We start from the raw sequence: 20,707 nt of genomic DNA on the forward strand, positions 1-20,707 counted from the left end.
CAAATTTTTGTAAAAACATTTTGTAAAGAAGGAAGTTGGGTCCATGTCTTCTTAGAGGTTTTTGTGTCGTTTCCTACAGTAGTTCTTGGTGCAGTGCCATCACTGGTGGTAAGGGGGAATAGGTTTATTAAAGGATTTGGTTTCTTTGACACATTGTACTGTGAAAGCAAAACACAGAAGCTAACAATATAACAAATGTTGCAGTTTTGGTCCCCAATCGAACCTATTCCACGGGACCATCAGGAATGAAAACAAACTAGAAGTTGCAGGACTCTGTCCCTGGAGGCCTGGAGTTTGAGACCACAGATTTAGCGGCGTTTGTACCTTTGGACTTCTGCTCGCTGTCCTGCTGGCTGCTGCTGCTCAGCTCTAGGCTGCTGCTGCTGTTGCAGGACAGACTGACGTTGTAAACCTTGGAGGGGGAACCTGTGCCGTCGTCCTGCGGGAGCTCCTGCAGCTCTCCGCCCAGACTCTCCACCTCCACCGTGCTGCTGTCTGTCTCGCTGCGCCCCCCCGCTGCTTCCTCCTGAGTCGGATCTGGAGGCAGATCGTGGGAAACCGGCTCTGAGGGTAAGACAGGAGGCAGCGACGGCGGTGGAGAAGGAGGCGGTGCTTGACTGGTCTCCTCTACTGCGCTTCCTCCTCCGGAGGGCGACTCTGGCGTTGTAGGAGGGGTGTTGAGCACAGAGTTGCTCCCGCTGCTGGGAAACTCCTGCAGCTTGTCATTCTCCAGCTGCTCCTCGGAGCCTTCATCCTCGGGTCCCGCCTCCTGGTCCGCCCCAGATTCATCCAGACACGACGAGACGGGGGGTGGAGGAGAGTTGGCTGCCTCCGTGTCTGAGTCGGAGAATAACTCCTTCAGCGTCTTCTTAGGCCACTGGGCCTGAATGCTGGACCACACGTCCTTTTGTCCTTTGGGCCGAACGGCCGGCGCCTTTTCCTCGGCATTCCCAGATGGCTTGGCCTTCTTTTCGGGAATCTCCCAGAAGCCGGCCTGCCTCCCGGCTTTGCTTTTCTCCTTCATGCCGTTGTACTTCTTGGAAGGGGAACCTTTGGTTTTGGCGCGGCTTCGCTCGTTCTCCTCAGCCGGGATGTTGGCCAGCGCTGCGCTCTCGTCCTCTGAGCTGCTGCTGGACAGAGCCCCCCTGTCCTCCAGCTTCCGAGGCGAGCCGCTCGGCAACCAGTCGGCACTCCTGGTGTTCCTGGTCTTTACTTTGGATAGACCCTTCGTGTTCCTCTCGGCGGCACCATCAGATTTCCTCTTCCTGGTGCTCGCCTCTCTCTCCGTCTCCGGCTGGCCTCTGTGCTTCCCAACGTCCTGGCTTTCCGTGGCAGCAGCGTCCAGACTCTTCCCGGAGACGGAGGACGCTTTGGACCCTTCGGAGGGGACGCCGCTCTCCCAGCGCTCGGAGGCTTGTGGCGGCTCTGTCGGACCTCGCCTGGCGCTGCTGCTGGGCTGATCCTCTTCATCGTGCTCCTGCTCCTCATCCTCGCACTCGCTCTCATCTGTGGACATCTCGGAAGCTAAAAGACGAAAAGTTCTGTTATCTTCAAGAATAAGTCGAAAGACAGGAGAAGTTCACAGTTACTGGTTATAATGTATATTAGTCAATTATTGTTGGCGTTTTTGTTATTGATGCTGGTGACATTTAAAGAAATAATGATTATTCATCCACTGTAATTAAAATTAAATATAAACTGCCTTGATGGGCTAACTATTGAATATGGCGTTAGTTGTTATATGTGTGGAATATACATGTGATGAATATAAGATTATGTAACTGGATAAGAATTGGAATATTGATGAGTTTGAACTTCCACCCTTGAATTTATAAGGGTTTTGATATTAAGCTTCATGATTTGAGTATTTCTTTTTGCACATATAAAAAAAAAATAAAGTCATGGTCAGAAAGATAAAATACAGTAATCAGTTCAGACAAGAATGTAAATTATTGTGTGCTTTCAATAATTTATTTTACCAATGTGGAAATAAATACGCAACTACGGACAAATTCAACGACTTGGAAAAAAACAAAAATGGAGCAAACAAGTTTGAATTGTGACTTTATTTTACCCAACACAAGGTCTAACCACTATTATAAATGTTTCTTGGTAAGTTGCACATTGGCCACATGCTGTGCAACAATTAGACGCTTCATAGCTCTGTCAGGATATCTGGCCGCTCTTTGTGGCAGTATTGGTAATTCTGAATTGAATCAAGCTTTAAGTGCATTTCCAATACGGTTGTAATCAGGGTTTTTCTAAATAATTTATGTTTTAATTAATGCTTGCTTTATCCATTCCAGAACCCAACTGTGTCCCAAGTTTCAGCCATCTGGTTTACCCCTTCTGATGAAAAAAAGTTGCTAGAAAAATACGGAAGAATCCAGGACCCAGCATGTTTCAAGCTAAAGTGGGAACTGTTGTAACACCAGAGTTACTGAGTTTCACTTCCTTCCTTCCCTTTTTTTTTTGTTACAAAAAATGTAAAAGAAAAAACATTATTGTGAAAGTAAAATGCACATTTGATGGTGTATTTTTATTTTTTCCAAAACCAATCCAGACTGGGAAAATGCAAGAACTAAATTCCAGACAGCACAGAAATTATGTTTTTATTATTAATAAAAGTGTCTAAAGTTCCAGGCAGAATTATGTTAGAACTTTGTTGATATATTGAAATGATATGGATTTTCTTCAACTTGTCAAGAAACATCTGGCTGGTCCTTGCAGGGGTCATTAGGCACACTGAGGACAGGTCGAACAGGACATTAAAAACATGCATGCAAAGTTATTCCCAAGGAACGTTCAGAGATTCAATTAACCAAACATTCATATTTTTGGGATGGTGGGATGAAGCCTGAATACCTGGACATATACATGCAGATAGGCCCCATGCCAGGATTCAAACCCAGGACATTTTTGATGCAAAGCAACAGTATTCCGAATCGCTAGAAGCCCAAAATCATCAGAACATTCCTGCCGGTGGGGAGCGCACTTAAACTTCTACGTAGAGCCACATTTTGAGTGTTGCTACCTTGCAATCCGTTGAGGATCGATGTGATTTCTATCGACTTGACTGGAGGCTGCTGAGTCCCTTTGTCCTCGCTCTCGTTCATTTTGGAAAAGACGTCATGACTCAGGCCGCATTTGGAGTGCGGGACGCGGTTCGGGCCGAGGACCTCCCTGTCACCGAGCCGCTCCAGTCGGTCGCGCTCCCTCTCGGCTTTGTTCTGTCGGGATTCAAAACACAGCCGGCGTTTTATTCCGCGAACATCAGAACCCGGTTCTCGCCGAAACCGTGCCCGCCCTCCGCACAGTCGGTCGTACCTTTATTTTTTTGCGGTGCTTTATTTTTGGGACGTTCTTATTTGCCGGGCGCACAATCTTGTCCGCTTTGATCCATTCATCATATCTAAAAAAAAAACAAAAATCAGTACAAGAGACAAGATGGCTTTAACATTCAGGTCATCGACAAAGAGCCAAACATCCACGCCGACAGCAGCCACCACACAGACACCCGCCCAACCAACCGACATGTTGCTGTGACACAATATAGCTTCAACAGCAAACGGAGAAAATCCAAAGGAATCATGTAGAAAAAGACAAACCTTTACGATGAGGAAAGAAACACACCAGCCACCACACAAATTATGTTTCCACAGGTACCAAGGGGAGCTATTGGGGCCGGTGTGGGGGTCGTGTGAGTGGAAAATGAAACGTTTTACGACATCACACACAACAGAGACGATGCAGAGAACATCCCACTGTCTTAAAGAGTGCTGGAGGACCACACAACAACACTGTGACGATGAAATGCTGATTGCACCAGTTGACTTCTGGGTCATGGTTAGCCCTAACGCTCCTGCATTGACCCTAACCCGCTGGGGAGGGGGGAGAGGGTTGAGAGGTAGAGGTGAGTGTAGCAGCACTTTGTTTGGCCATTCAAAAGATCCAGAGTAGCTCATGGGAATTAAAAGATTATTTACAACCAAAACCACTGATTGGACCAATTCTAGAACTCTGATTGGCTACAAAATCATCATCCTGTCTGTAGTTTTAGTTTTATTTTTGTAGAAAGACAGACTTCTGGGGGATAGAAGGACAGAGGATTGAGTCAAAACTGAGCCAGGAGTCAACCCAAAATGCTCAGTTCTGTTTCTGCCACTAGATGGCGCACTATTCTCCAGAATCAGAGCACTGTCTAGAGGTGAAGGATAAATCTGTTGCTCCTGCAGGGATACCCATGTAGCGGTGATCCCCTGACCTGAGTTACAAGTTCATAAATAAAATTTGTTGAATTATTATTTTTTAGGGTGTACAGAGGTGATTTCTCCCCAGGTCCTGTCTTACCTGACGTTCCAGCCACAGTAGTGCACCAGGTAGAGCACCTCTCCCCCCTCCACGTCTGCCTCTTTCACAGTGGCCTCGTACGTCTTCAGAGTGCGGCCTCGCCCATACCTCACCTGCACCTTCATCCCCGGGGGGTAACACTCAAACTCCTCCCCTTCCTCCCCCTCCTGACTGCTGTCATCCCTGCAAGAAAAACAGTTCAGCACTTCCTGGCCCTAGGCTGCCCCCATTGAACACCACAACCATAGACGTAGGAGAGCTAGACGCCACGTTGGCTTCCATGCCCCGTAGAAACGACGCGCCAGTGAATCCGCCATATTGTGAGTGGCAAGTTCTCCTCGGAAAACAAAGTGAGTATGCTTGGAAAGGAGATTTTCTAAAGATAGAGTAAATAAATGAATAAACGAAACATTTTATATACAAAATAACTGAACTAAATTATTAAACTGTACAGAGCTTAACTTTTTTTTAAATTCATGGGTGGATGCTAAACACTGATCTTTTTAGTTAGATGTCACTACTACAAATTCTAATATTAATAAAAATTTAAATAATCAATGATAATATCGTCAATATTATTAAAACTAAGTCTTGCAATGACAAATTAAAAATAAATGTAATTATTAAAAATATTAATAATGATCTTAATGTTAGTATTATACAATTCTAATTAATATTCATAATAATTAATGTAATTTAAAAAATAAAATTAAGTGATTTAATTTGCTAATAGTATATTCAAAGTCTTATGATAATAATAAGTGTGTAACTATTTTACAATAACTAATAATAATAGAAATTTCATTGCGATTATTATAGCAGTAATAATCACAATTATTACTGTTATAATAATAACAGCGGTTATTGTTATTATTATTACTATTATTATTATAGACCATTAATAATAAAGTACTGTACTGATATCATAAAAATAAAATTAAGTGGTTTAATTTATTAAGAATATTAGTGTTTTCATAGTATTTTGATCATAACAGTAATAAGCCGTTATAATAAGCTGTAGTACTATAAGCTGTAGTACTACAACTTAGTAACTACATCTAGTAGTTACTTGCAATGTACTACTAGATGTAGTAGTCTAGTAGTAACTACTAGATGTAGTTACTACTAGATGTAGTTAGTACATCTAGTAGTTACTACATCTAGTTACTAATAGATGTAGTAACATTTTACTACGTGTAGTAATAACAGAAATGTATTATAATTATACTAGTCGTAACAATAACAGTGGTTATTATGATTATTATTATTATTATTATTATAGACCATTAATAATAAAGTACTGTACTGATATCATAAAAATAAAATTAAGTGGTTTAATTTATTAAGAATATTAGTGTTTTCATAGTATTTTGATCATAACAGTAATAAGCCGTTATAATAAGCTGTAGTACTATAAGCTGTAGTACTACARCTTAGTAACTACATCTAGTAGTTACTTGCAATGTACTACTAGATGTAGTAGTCTAGTAGTAACTACTAGATGTAGTTACTAAGCTGTAGTACTATAAGCTGTAGTACTACAACTTAGTAACTACATCTAGTAGTTACTTRCAATGTACTACTAGATGTAGTAGTCTAGTAGTAACTACTAGATRTAGTAACAACTAGATGTAGTTAGTACATCTAGTAGTTACTACATCTAGTTACTAATAGATGTAGTAACATTTTACTACGTGTAGTAATAACAGAAATGTATTATAATTATACTAGTCGTAACAATAACAGTGGTTATTATGATTATTATTATTATTATTATTATAGACCATTAATAATAAAATACTGTACTGATATCTGAAAACTAAAATAAAAGTGGTTTAAATTAATTCATTAATGTAACTTCTTAACTTCTTAATTCTACCATTATGCTAAGAACAACAATAATAAAAACATTTAATTGCAAAACTATGGCTGAATATGTATTACATGATTAAACTGATTAGTCTTTTTCCATTATATTATCACTCTTGGTGATGTTCAGAATTTCAGCCATGTAAATAACAGTACCTGTGGTGACGACGCTTCACAGTATCAAACATGAACAGCGTTCGACCTAAACCCATTCAGCAGAAATGTCCAGTGCAGTCTTTGTGTCTCAATAAAAATGCCACTCACAGTATGCCATAGACTTGGCGTGTGATCCGGGTGTTAACGCAGCATCTATTCTTCTATGTCTATGACAACAAAGACCCACCCTCACATCCATCCACCCAACCTACTGACTGCTGCAAAGAAGCCTGACTATATGCTCCACCCTCGCCTGCCTTGTCCCATTACAACACATGGCCTTTATCTATAAGGAAACATTAACTTCCTGTTCTTGTCCTGCTTTAACTCCAGTCCAGTATAACCTGAGGCAAGCTGCAGGATAAACAGCTACATCATTAATAGTAACCCATGACAGGGCACAGTACAGTATGTGTTTCAAGCAAGTAAAACATTCTTGTATGGCAAAACTCAATGAGAAAGGGAATAAAAACACTACTTTGAACTAGCCCTACACCCAAACATGAAGCGCTTGAGATTCTCATTCACACACAAACACACAATGTGAGGAATAAAGCAGCCACAAGAAGGAGCTAGTGGGAAACAAAGCTGGAGGCTAGTCTGGCAGTGCAGTCAGAGTTTTAGATGCAAAGGGACACAAGAGCAAGTTAGGTCAGCAAAACGCAGCTCTGCAGGGCAGCTCAGCAGCAACTTAAAGTAGGTCTGTAGCACTGATGGAGGCACTGAGATCCACAACAATGTTCTCTGGTTCCACCAACATGACATCATTTAACACTCGGAGAGGAAACAAGCTGGGATAGACTCAGCGAAAACACCAGACTTTGCATGTCTACTCACAGCTGTTTGGTTTCTGTTGGCACAGAAACAAATGAACAAAGGAAATAGCAGCTATTTTAAGTGCTGTACTTTCAACACTGATAAATATATACATGAAAACATTTTTTTTTACTCATTGCATATTAAAAATAAAAATCCATGAGGAATGCAAAATAAGCAGTTCTCTTCAATAACAAAAACAAAACAAGTCAGTATGGCTAGAGTCACCACATCGGATATTTCCTGCAACCCCTTTAAATTCAGCCCAGGGACTCATGTTTCGTGACTTTTTCTTAAGTTTAAGTTCATATAAAATATAGACATTGCAATTCTGTACACCAGGAAGAGATTTATAACCACAAACACAAAATAAAATGCTGTCTTTAGCTGTCCTGTTGCTGTTTATCTGTTTCTACGGAAACCAGGTTGTGGCACTCACAAGGAATGCAAATATTAAACAACTAAACAACCCTAAAAAAAAATAAAAATCCGACATGTGTGACATGTACTTGTATTCTGCCTGTTTTACTCAGATGCCCCTAAATAAAACCAGTTAACTGTAGTGGATATTGGGTATATTAATGGTTATAAGGATCATTCATTTTAAAATCATTTATTGTGATAAATTTAAACTCAGGATAAGAATTTGTCACAATAAATTACAATGAATGATGTTTAAAAACAACCCAAAACTGTCTATATTGCCAAGATTAAGTTGACTTTTCCCCCCACTGTTTGTTCAATGCCAGCATTAATAAATATCAAAACATTTGAAAATATGATTAAATGCAGTTACTGTGTGCAGTTTAGATATACGAATCACACTCTTGTCCTAAAGCCACAGAAATAAATTATTCTTATTGTCACTTTTATCAGAACTGTACCACAAAATCTTGTGATAAAACTTTTAGTTCATATTGCCCCCCCCCACTCTCTAATTACTTATTTTTACCCCAAAATAACAGCACAGTTTAACCTCCTTTTAAAACAAATACGGCTAGTCACACACAATGGAAATCTGCTACTGGATTCAAATGTAGGATTCCAGACTAGACGGCGCACACATCAAAGAGACGAGATGCAATCAGAAGAGATCAGATCAGCCTCTGGTTTGTCCACAGACTCAATCTGACAGCCTGCAAGTTACCGAACACTCCGCGATCTCGACAAAACGCAACAAACGGAGAGTTCCCACAGACCTATGCAGCACACCTGTGTCTACACAGAGGGAGACACTAAGAGCTTTTTAAAGACAGGAAGTAGTAATCTGCCCTCCTTCACATCAACACAGGAGGTCGAACCAAAGCCAGCACATCCATCCGCCTCTGCACCAAGGTCCTCATGTAGCTATAGGTTACTGCATCTGAAGCGCTGAGAGGGTGGATGTCTCAGTGACGACATTCATACACATGGAACATTTAACAAGAGCTGAGGATCGGAAGCCAAGAGAGAGAAAAGGCAGGGGAGGAGAGGCAGTGAGACAGAGAGATCTGGAGGTGTGCACAGCCATGTTGTGTGCACTGAGTGGGTGAGGCTTTGCCACGGTTAAGCAGTCTAACACAGAGAGACACAGAGAGCACAGCGTGAAAGGCCAGGTGGAAGGTAGCAGTCAGGCGCTCTAACAGGCCTCTGCCAGCTGATCCTGACCAAGCCACCAAAATAATAATAGCACAGAGGGCGAGAGCTTAGTTAGAGGAGGGAGAGGAGAGCTCTTTGGTTAGACAGGCAGAGAAGGATTGTGGGTATTAGTGTCGTTAAGGTCACAAGGATCCCTGCTCCTTATTTGCTAATAGACTTTGTAGCTGTGACAAAGTAAAAGGGAAGGCCTGGCAACAAACTATAAACATTCTTTGGGTGAGGTTGTCTTTGGACTACGGGGACGGTTGTTTTAAAGCTGTGTGGATGAGAGAACTTACCCGGAGTTATCTTTGCTCTCCTGCTCGTCATCCTGCTCCGTTTTTATGTTATCACCTCCGAGGCGGGATGTAGACGACCCCTCGTCTGCGTCCGCCTTCGAAGCACCTCCTTCTTCTTCTTCTTTTTCTTCTTCTTCTTCGTCATCATCATCGTCGGAGTCCTTTCCCTCCGTTTTGGATGGTTCCGACTCTGATTTGATTTGGGTGAAGTCTGTTTTTTCTTCCTATGTGTGAGAAAGGGAGGGTTTTACTTAAAACCCAACCTGGCATCAAAGTGAAAATACATTTTACTCAAAGTGTCCCAACAAAAAGTTACCTTGCAGAGAACAGATGGCGGAGTGCAAAGTTCTCCGTCCGTCTGAGTTTTCTGCTCCTCTGAGATGGAGGCAGTGGGGGCCGCTCTTCCTGCTTCCTCCTCAGACTTCACCTCTCTCTTGGGACCCTGCTTCAAAGGAAGGTCCATCTTGAATGTGATGGCAGTGGAGGTGCAGTACTCCTCAAATCCATACAGATACCTGTAAAATAAAACATGTCTCATAAATTTATCAGAAAAGAGAGCAAGAAAAAAAGACAGAAAGAAAGCAAAAGTGAGAAAGAAACAAACTAAAACTGAAAAGGGACAGAAATCATACAATTGAAATCGTGATTTTAAAAAAACCCTAAGAGACATCTAAAAGCAGAATAATTTGAAAATGGCTTAATGCCTTGTGTCAGTGCATGGTAGATAATGTTAGAGAGTTGTAGATTTGGGTAATATGGATACATTTTAGTCAGCAGTTATTTTCTTGTATCTTTTTAGAGATGGTTTCTTGTCTTTCCTATTTTGATGAATGAGAGTCTTCTCAGGTTTATACACAAGGGAAAACAGGAGGTTGTGAATCACTTAACATTTTCTGATCCATCTTATAAAAGTAACATTAATACTTAAAAAAAACACGAATCACATTTATTTCATAGAAACTCTTAGGTGTGCCAATGGATATGGCATAAGTGAGTTTATCAAAGTCAGTAGGATATTATGATGAATTTATTTTAGGGTATCTATCCATCTAGCTCTTGTGTGGTTTTCAGCATTAGTACATACTTGCGGTAAGCGCATTTGACGTTGTAGCCAGCGGCCGAGTTGAGCACAGGGATGCCCAGATCCTGGTAGACCTGCTTCCAAACAGAGCCGCTTTCAATCTGTTCAACGACAGACGATCGCAGATTTAAATCAGAGAAACAAATCAAACCCAGCTGTAGTGAAATGTGATGAGTGACAGTCAAACACTCACGTTGTCAAAGCCTCCCAGTTTGTGAACCAGCCTGTAGAGCTTGAAGAGGTTCAGGTTCCTGTAGCCGAGAACAGGCCGCTTGTTGATGGAGGTTCCTACAGAAGAGAAACATTCAGCAGGTTGAGGTTTTGCGACGCCGATGATTTCTGTAAATGTCGGTTTGGTCTCTGCACTCACCTCTGTCCTCCATGAACTTGTAGAGCTGCTGCAGAAAGTTCTCCCTCTCCTCTGGGAACGGCTCCACCTCCTCCTGCAGACAGGAAACAAGAGAGCAGATGAGGATCATTTCCACTCGGAGGATGCAGCGATGGCTCGCTGTGCCGGCGCTAACCTCCTCCTCCTCCCCGCTGGCGTCTTCCTCCTGCTCGTCTTCCTCATCCTCGTCATCCTCCTCGCTGCTGGAGCTCTCCTCTTTCACTTCTGTCTTCCAGGAGCCGGGCACGGCTTGTTTCCGCTGGAACTCCAACGCCGCATCCAACGCTGTCAGAAACGCACACAAAAAAAAAGAAAACTACCTAAACATGCACCAGCTTTAAAATTAGACATTTTTAAATCTGAAAGATTAAAATGTATCAGTGACTGCAGGAGCCGGCGTGTCACAGGTGGGGCCTCACTACCTCGGCAGATGCTCGTTTCAGGCTTTGTATAGTCGAAAACATCACAGTTGTGAGTCAACCACCTGTGAATAGCTCGGCTGAGATAATGCAAAGCCATTTCCTGGCTGTAATTACGAGAGAGAGTAAGAGTGGCAGAGCAGAAAGGAGGGGGGAAATATATTTAAAAAAAAACAAAAAACAAAACGAGGGCACTGCAGGAGAAGCTTTGTGAGGACTTCAAATAAAAATAGATTCGACAGTGACAGGAGCTCTCAATCGCTGGCTTTTTCTCAGAACAAAAACAAAAACTTATCTTTCTTCATTCTGCCTCACTGAAACCCACTCTGAGTGGTTTCTTTTTTTTCCTGCCAAGTGTGCAAACACACAGATCCAGCCCACAAGACGTCTGGAACTGGGAACGTGCCATGCCAGTTCAGTCAGATCCCTTTCTCAGAGCGTTACCTGCTTTGAGTCCCGCGTCGGCTTTTGGGGGAATCTCGCTGTTTATCTCGTTGACGTCCTTCCGGAGCACCATGTAGCTGCAAAACATGGTGAAAATGGTTTAAATATGCATTAAAATGCACTATGAAAGGTGTAGAAAGTAAATAAAGAGGGAAACGCCAGTACTTAAGCTTTTACAGCCTCGTTTTCCAACATCTCTACACCAGTTACAACAAAAAGTGTGATTTTTATCACCAAGCCACACAGTAACTGCATTTACTCATACGCTTTAATTTATTGGTATTTATTTATTGATGTTTTCATGTAACCAAGAGCTGTACAGTAAAGCTTTTCAAACAAGTCTTAAATCAAACAAACTTTCCTGCCAACAGCCATCAGCATCTACAATAACTATGAAGAATTTAAATTAAAGTGAGTTGCATCAACATTTAATTTCCCTTTGGGATCAACAAAGTGTTTCTGAATTTGAATAATTAAGTGTAATTTATTGTTGTCATGGAAATAAATACACACTACAATAAATATCCAACTTTACTCTGGGAGGCTGAATACAAATAATGCCACACTTTTCAGATTTTATTTGTATAATTTTAAAAACCTATTAATGCTGATAAATACATGGCAGATTCACAAGGTTGGATCCTTCACTCTGTCTTAGCTCCTCTCCACAGTTTTTTGAGAGGATTTCAGATCTGGAGTTGATTTTGTGTAAGGCGAGTCATTTCTGTTTGTTCAGCCATTGGCTTTGGACCATTATCCGTTTGAAAAGCTCCATTAATTATCAATTATCAGTCTTTTTGCAGAGGTAACCAGGTTTCTACTTCAAAGAGCTTATAATGACATGCACTCCAAAAAAGTTTGCAGGACTTCTGGAAGAGAAACAGGCCCGCAGCATCACATATCCTCCACCGTACTCGACAGTGTGCATGAGGTGCTTTTCCATGTATTCATCCATCGATTCCCATCCAACCCACCTGGAGCGAAAAGCATTTCCAGTTAAAGTTCCCAGTTTAGCAAACTTTATATGTCTACATTTATAATGGTAGGGTATTATACATGTCAACTGGTTGGCATGTCGGCAGCGACAAAGTTGATACATGGATGGATGAAAGGCTCATAGAACGCATTAAAGGATGTGGTTATGATGTGAAAATTTGGATAAGTTAAAGGGGTACTGTATGGTGGAAATGAGTCAAAGTTTTTTTTGGACTAATAATATGAGGTGTAAGCAACTATTATAACCAGTATTAATGACTTAATCATGTGGCTAAGCTAACAACAGGGAAGTAAGCGAATGATGTTTGGAGACTTTCAGTTTCAGAGAGCAAAAGATGTTAAGAAATTCTGCTAAAAAAATGTCATACATGTAATTCTTAATGAGTTTCAGGTCAATCCAAACTCTTCAAACTCTGTTTTCAGTGAATTAGTTGATGCTATAGAAGTTACGTGCTTCTTCAACTGATCCAAACCGGGTTGGACTCTTGGTCATGTCTGACTTTTACCCAAACCCGTTTTACAGCGTATGCAGTGGCGCATGTCAAGGCAAACTACTGAAGAGACATTTAGCCCTGGACCACAAATGTCAACGTCAGAGATGAAAAATCAATGGATAAGTCAGCAGCAATCACCCCACAGGCACCGTCAGTCTCTGCACCAGCTGTCTCTCATCCAGGCTAAACCAGAGCAGCGTTTGATCTATTATCAGTTCAAATTAGACGCTTGTGTTGAACGTTTACAGTTGAATTTTAAGTACATTTTCTCTGCAGAGAACACGGAAATATATTTGTAAGTCATATGCATTTCACGCATGAGTAACAATGATGCAAGAATTTGATCTATGTTATTTCAGCAACGTTTCAGCTGGAGGCCTGCAGGGCGATAAAACTGAAAATCTCATTAGCAGTAATATAGATTTATCCTTCTTCTTACTCTGACAGCCACTCGAAATGCACAGTGATGACTTAAACAAGTGAAATCGGAGAGTAAAACTGATACAATGTGTTTAATTATGATGTGTTGGTTTGCTTGGAGAAGTAGCTGACTCCCAGCTCTCGCCTCATTTATCATTCCTCATCTTATCGCTCTCATCACCTTCAGCCTTCAACAAACTACTAGTCTGATAAGACTTCCTGTGCTGAAAATGCAGATTAAGGGTCACACTGACGACTCTAGCAGGATATCTATTAAAGAATGCATAAAGGTTGTCTTGTTAAAACACTCGCTGAATGTCGGGATTAGTCTGTAGCCACATAAACATAAACCTTTGGCTGAGTGCAGACACATGACACAACTTCTCTCTATCTTTACTAGACGCAACATGTGACTGTGTGGATCCAGACTGAATGTAGGTTGCAGGGAAGCTGCAATATGTTGCCTCAGCAGTAATTCACAGCGCTTGGTAAGTAGAACATTACAAACTAGGCCAGCAAAGCAACAAACATAGCACCTCGTTTACTAATTTGAGTATGAAAAGTCTATATTTTCTCCCACACTTTTTACTTTTTCTACACTTGTCCAGACTCGGAAATTAAATCATCTCAAAAACATTGTAATGGCATCATCATCCTGTGATAATAAATTTCTTTAGCAGAGACAGAGTGGGACCTTGGCTGCAGTAGGATGCGACAGGAAAGTCAAAAATAATCAGATTTGTATTTGTAAAAACCATGCATCATTTTCCTTCTACTCCCAAATTATAGCTTTTGCACACAGAGCCCCTATAAAGTGCACTGCTGTTTGTAGCTGTATTCTTAGAAAATTTAAACAAAGTAAGGAAAGAAATGATCTAAGAAATGCATTACTTGTCAAATTGTATGAATTTTCGATCAAATACACACAATTAACATAAAACTGCAAATATTCTATCCTGATAGTGAAGGAATTTATCAAACCTCTCTTTTAATCAAAGTTTAATAAAAAATTTGTTTGTTTTAAAGGCTTGCTTGCGGCAGATTTACAGGAAATAAATTTCAAACTAGTTAATTTGTTAAGTATAAATGACAATCATTTTGTAGTTCTTGAGATACAGTTGAGTACGCCTAAAAATAAGTTTCTCTTTTTAGGCGTAATAAACTGGAAAAATTACCATGTAGCTACAAATCCTTAAAGGTACAGATGGATCTACACTAATCCACATTGCCTTGAAAAAAAGAACCTTAGCCATGGCTCTTTAAATGTTTTACACTTTATTATGTCACTACTAAAAACAACTTATTCAGATTTTATGTGATAAGAGAGCACAAAGGAGAAATTCATTGTGAAGTGAAAGGAAAAGAGAGCATAGTTCTCATTTTTTAAATGAATAAAATCTGAAAAGTGTGGCCTGCATCTGTATTCAGCAACCCTACATAAATTTCAACGCTGCCCTTGGCCAATTTAAAATCTTTAAACCTGATGTTTAGAGATGCTCTCTATCCAATCTGATTGAACTCGAGTCATTTTGTAAAGAAGGTAAGACATAAATCTCTAGATGTACAAAATTCAGCAGACTTAAAGCTGTAACTGCAGCAGAAGGCAGGTGTGTAAAGTATTGACTCAGTTTCCTTTTTCAAGTTTTTATTTTGAAAACTGATGAAAACCATCTGGTATCACTTTCCTCCCACTTCACAATTACTGTGAAAAAAAAAACAATAGAAAAAAACCCAATTAAACATTGAAGTTTAAGGGGTGTGAATACTTTCTGACAATACTGAATACTTCTGCTAAGTTTAGCTCGTTTCAATGTTAACTAAAGTCAGAAAGAAGCAGCACAAAGAGTCAAACAGCAGAAGAAGTGTAATGCCTAGAAGAAAAAAACTCACAATTTTCCATCCTTGAAAGATCGGACGAAGATGTTGTCCTTCTTCACGGTCATGTCTTCATGGCAGTCCGGGGAAATGACCTTGTGATGCAAAGAAACAAGAGAAAAAGGAAATCAGATGCAAACAAGAGACGGAGCTGAGGTGTTGATGGAGTTCAAACAGGTTTCTGCAAGATGGCATGTAGAATTATGCCCTCTGTGAACGTAAAAACATACAGGAAAGGGAGATGATGGTTGTAGTTGTAGGAGTAAGCAACTTATGGCAGCATGTGTTGCTGCTGGAAGGAGCTGAGAAGCAAAACGATGACAGGAGGCAGCCCTGCTAACATGATTTCCACTCGCTCTCTGCCCACTTCCTCCTGGACTCTGCAGCACAAACACGCTTGCAGGGTGAATACTCTGACCTAAGCACAGACTCACATGTTGCTCTGCGAAGGTAAACACTCTGCTCACATATGCACACATGACCTTTCCTCCTTTTACCGTACGAGTCGGGAGGGAAACAAACCCTTTTGTTGTAGCTATGGATCATCTGCTGCATGACACATCTGGCAGCCTCGCTCTGCCATAAGGTAACAGTGTAAACAATGATAAGCTGCTGTGTAATGTTCTCCCCTATTCGGTCACAAGGAGGCAGCATGGAGCTCAGCCAACAACAAGCCAAGAACAACAAATCCAGGAGGCGGGGCAGAGCTGAGCACAGTTAAAAGGACAGCGTTCCCCACCCTCTGACATTCTCACACTTCTACTGCTAGCACTTACACAAAACGAGAAAGAGCAGTCACTGACACAGACAGAGTTTATAAATGGATCTGAGACGTGAATTAAAAGCAACAGACCTGATTGTGCTGCACTGCTGCTCAGATAAGATCTAATTCCTAGAGAAAATGAAGGAAAATACCCCCCCACCCCATTCGAGGAAATTAGCTCCTTCCTTCGTCGCCCAAAACATGCATGTTACTGCAATTCAAAGCAGCTGAACTCCAAAGCAATCACATAATCCTGCTGAGTGCTGCTGTTACGTAAGCAGGCGTTTTGATGAAATGGCACAGCGCTGTGGCTATTCTGTTAGATCAGCAGCAGCGCTCTCTGGCTCTGCTGCGGCACGGAGCAGCTGGGGGAGAAAGGCATGAACTCACCAGAGCGGGATACCACGTGCTCTTCTTTTTGTCGCCGGCGGCAACCCCCTCCACGCAGACCACTTTGCCGAACAGATCTTCATTCTGCCGCTGGTCACTCTCCTCTTCCTCACTGGAGGAGGAGGACAACTCCTCTTCTTGACTGGGGGAGGAAAAAAGGACAATTTGCTCAAAAAGACTTTATGGCAGGAAGACGGAGGGAGGAGGAGAATGCACGTAAAGACTTGAGCGTTAGATCTGATTCTACAAAAATTAAAGAACATTTGGACCAGCTAGGATTGAAGGGAACATGTTTCGGTCTATAAACAAACCAATTATTCACATCTGGTGTAAACAGAATGGTACATTTACAGGGCGTTGCAAAAGAATTCATAACTGGATATTTTTCATATTTTGACAAATTATTATATTGGGATTTTACGTGACATGACATACACAAAGTGTGAAGAAGAAGAGAGATGATGCACAGCTTTCACAATGAAAAGTTAAATAAAATGAAATTACTCAAAGGTGGACTTTGTTTACAAGTGAGGCAACTGATTTTATTAAAGGTTATCAGCGTAAGGGGGTTGGTCAAATTTTGTTTTATATATATATATTTTGAAAAACATATATTATCTTCCTTCTGCTTTACAACATTGCCCTGCTTTGTTTTTGTCCGTCACATAAAATCCCAATGAAATACAATAAAGTTTGAAGCTATAAAGTGAGAAAAAGGGAAAAGAAAAGATCAAACGACACCAACGTTGTTGCTAAGCATGCATCAGTAGCCATGATCTGCAAAATAAAACCCAAGCAGCACAACAATCATCAATAAAACAGCGAAAACAAGCAACTTGTGCCAGTCTCTTTCAATAAAAGCGGAGAGACTAATTTCCCCCAAACCAACCATCTCCTTATTTAGCGACATCTTCGGCAATAAAACATGAACAGTCTCAAGTACAACAAACCAGCTCCATATTTTGTGCTCTTATCACTGCGGCGCAGAGTGAAACACAAGACTCCACTGATGAGCCCACTCATTAGGATCAGTGTGTTGACGCTCTGATGCTTCTTCCTGATTTTCTGTCCTGCAGCCAGCAGACAGACAGACACGTCTCTGAGTGATCATGCAAGCAGCACCAGCAGGCAAACAGATCCTCTGTCCTCTTTTTATGCCTCACTAGGCCGGCTCTGTGCGCAGCTCTGTGTACATATAAACACGGCGTCTGGCACGACGAGAGCTCAGTAAATCAGTCAGGCTGCTGCAGCTACAACAACAACATCAACAAGCTGGGACTCAAAGTCATAAACAAAGCACTTTAACGACTTAATGAAAGAGAGACTACCATTCATTTAGGAAACAGAATTCAACATTAACTGACAGCTGCTGCATGAAGTGATTTAAAGGAATCCTTCAGTACTTGCTGCAGCGCAGCCGTCGATGTTGCTACTGTATTCGTTTCAGCCTATACAGTGGAGTCAACCTCTGTAATTCCTGATATAAAACTTTATAGAGCAGAGGGATAACAGACCCAAGGTGCTAATGTGTAGCTGGGTCCATTGTGGATCAATAGTGCATCAGCGTTTAGGCCAATATTGACTTTTCTCTGGGTGCAATTATAAAGGAGAATAAGATTATGTAGCCAAGTCTTCTCTTTATAAGGGATGAAACGCAATTATAACCCAAATAAAGCCTGAGCAGTCCCTATTCCCAAATGAAAACTGTGCTATTTCCCAGGAGCTCAGAGACATCAGGGGATTTTTATAGCAAAGAAAGAAAAAAAAAACTACAAGAACATCCGAGTTCAATTCAATTCAGTTCAAAGATCCTTTATTTATGCCAAAGGGAAATTAAATGTTGATGTTGTCATAGCTTGCATCATTTAAGTATCTTCAAACAGTTGTTGTGGATGGTGACGCTGGTAGCAGTCAGTCTTGCAACTGATCTGAAGAAGCCTCTGATTGAAGATAGCATTGCCGTCTGCCCTATGTTTTGATTATTTTCTGAGGTTTACTTTTCCCCTCATCTAATGTGTAGATTTTCTTTTATTATGGATTCCATTTTGTTTGGTACATTTTTGTTTTGTAAGTTTTGGATTTTCCACACTGCTAGCATGCCATGACATGCTAACAGCTCAATAGCTGGGCAGTGGTGACTATGCTCTATAGTTATATGGCCTGGCTGACTGTCAGTTGCTGGCAAGCACTGCTAATCCACCTCTTTTGCTTCTGACGCTTCTCTTTACATCTGTCTGGCTGTATGGTTAGAAAGTTGGGCAGAGAGACAATAAAGTAAGGATCCATAATGATAGATGGATCTTTTTTGGATAGTTTGTAAAACTACCCAAAAAAGATCAAATCAGAAACAACTAAGAGATATGAGTGGTTCAATTTTAGAGAAAGGAAAAGAAAAGAAAAAAAGTAAAGGGAAAAGGGAAAGGAAGAGAAAAAAAGGAATGGAAAAATGCAGCCTTCAACCAAACTATGCAAACATTCATAAGCCTTCATGATGAAGGAGCGGGAATCAGTGAGCTGGTTCTTCTCTCATTGTCAAGCCTCAGAAACTTAAAGAGATTAAATCAAATATTTCATTTCACATGCCATCAACAAAGGTACAGCAGATGTGTCTGTTAGTGGAGGAGACGCATGGACCAAGCAACACACATCTGATGTAAGGAGTCCAAGTCAGATATGCGACCATCAACAAATCTGGCATTTATGGAAAAGAAAGCAACTGTTGGGGAAAAGCCACAAGAAAACCCATTTAATAAAAGCTACGTAGGATCTAGATGAATTCATAATTTAGGTTTATGATCAATATGCAATATGTGTTAGGATGGCTCAATCAAAGTCCAGTTAGAATCACTGACCAAACTTGATAACTAATGTTAGCAAACACAATCTGACTGAACTTCAGCTAACAGTAAACATTTCACTCTTTAAAGGCGCTGACTTGTTGGCCTGAATAGAAATGAATGCAACACTTCTTAGATTTGCATTTGGAAATTTAAAAAAAATAAACCATGTACTATTTTCCTTTGTCTTCACAGTTATTGTTTGTTCACCTTTTCAAGGCACTGTAGCAATCAGGCATAAGCCAGAGATTGAGGGTAATACTCACATCGGATTTGATCGCCGGCCACGGTTCCCCTTCTTGCCAATGACCGGTGTGCCAAAGTGCTCAGGGTTGGTGAGAGGGAGTCTGTCGAGTGTCTGCAGATGAAACGAAGCACAACAAAGGGCCTCAGCTGCGTCTTCAGCCAATTAGAATCCAAACAAAGTGTTCACTGACATGACATGAAATCTTTTTTTAAAGGACTTCAAGGAGTTAGAAATGGATTTATTTAGCAAAGGAGATATATATTAAAAAAATTACAATAATAATTTTATATATATATATATGTATATATATATATATATAGTTAAAATGTGAAAAAGAGAACATTCATGGCTTCATTTGTTAAGCTTTCTCATTGAAGCAATAAAATGAGGCAGCTATTAAACTCAAGGCCAGCGCTCTACTCGCCTCGCTTTCTGCAAAGTGACGCGCTCCTTTCAGGCAGAGAGAAGAACGCCTCAGAGTCTTCTCGTCGCCGTCGTCAAAAACTGCAAAAACAAAATCATTAGGCTGCTGCAAGAAGAACAGAACTCCATCAACACGAGTAGACACAAATACATTCCCGTCCCATCATCAAGATGTCTGCATAATGAAAACAAGTCCGCACTCAGCTGCTGGAGAGGCTCATCAATTCCTCGAACGCACCACTGACGTCACGGAGAGGAAACATTTGAGGAGGCTACACGCGCGAGAGTCAGTGAATGAAAATTATTAATCTGGGTTGAGGATGTTTTCACTACAGTGGAATCCCTCTGGGTGCATTTCAGTGACAACAAGAAGCTGCGAAACTTCTGATCAAAGCAGCAGTAGAAACACGCTGCACTGTGTACTCGCAGATATAGATTTTCAATAAAGGGAGCAGATTAAACTTGAGTAAACTTGCAGTTTGCAGCTTTTCTCAAATATTCTGGGTGAGTAGATACTTTATCTTTGGGAACATTTGTGGTTGACATTCTTTTGACTATTTTTTAATGATACCATATATAAGCATACTTAAAGTAAATAATATACCACTTATTACAGTCATAAAAAATAAAAACTAATTATTCAACGCTTTAACATCTGAATCCCCTTACAGTTGCCATAAAAAAGTACTCACCCCTTTTTCATTGCTTGAACCAATCAATAAGGAAGACAATTTGCTTTTTTGAACAATCATGAAAATAGTGAAATGAAAACTGACTTCTATAAAATAGTCATAATTAAATAGAAATATTTAACATAAATTAA

The 20,707-nt window shown here is 40.7% G+C and overlaps 1 protein-coding gene across 6 annotated transcripts in view; it reads right to left on the reverse strand.

Annotated features, from left to right (window-relative positions):
• Positions 1-20,707, reverse strand: part of arid4b (AT-rich interaction domain 4B) — a 47,236-nt gene that overhangs the window by 3,220 nt on the left and 23,309 nt on the right. For 4 of the 6 annotated variants that reach the window (XM_008430256.2, XM_008430258.1, XM_017308862.1 and 1 more), the window contains exons 6-19: positions 19,886-19,965; positions 19,481-19,572; positions 16,378-16,519; positions 15,240-15,319; positions 11,440-11,516; positions 10,559-10,861; positions 10,382-10,476; positions 10,192-10,289; positions 9,424-9,622; positions 9,108-9,331; positions 4,351-4,533; positions 3,328-3,412; positions 3,035-3,230; positions 325-1,524 (exon numbers count right to left, since the gene is read on the reverse strand). In XM_008430256.2, coding sequence (XP_008428478.1) covers positions 325-1,524; positions 3,035-3,230; positions 3,328-3,412; positions 4,351-4,533; positions 9,108-9,331; positions 9,424-9,622; positions 10,192-10,289; positions 10,382-10,476; positions 10,559-10,861; positions 11,440-11,516; positions 15,240-15,319; positions 16,378-16,519; positions 19,481-19,572; positions 19,886-19,965 — 3,054 coding nt within the window. The remainder of the gene's footprint in view (positions 1-324; positions 1,525-3,034; positions 3,231-3,327; positions 3,413-4,350; positions 4,534-9,107; positions 9,332-9,423; positions 9,623-10,191; positions 10,290-10,381; positions 10,477-10,558; positions 10,862-11,439; positions 11,517-15,239; positions 15,320-16,377; positions 16,520-19,480; positions 19,573-19,885; positions 19,966-20,707) is intronic. The other 2 variants (XM_008430259.2, XM_008430260.2) reach the window with 2 other exon arrangements.

Source organism: Poecilia reticulata, linkage group LG15, assembly GCF_000633615.1.
Source record: "Poecilia reticulata strain Guanapo linkage group LG15, Guppy_female_1.0+MT, whole genome shotgun sequence".
Taxonomy (NCBI): Eukaryota; Metazoa; Chordata; class Actinopteri; order Cyprinodontiformes; family Poeciliidae; genus Poecilia; species Poecilia reticulata.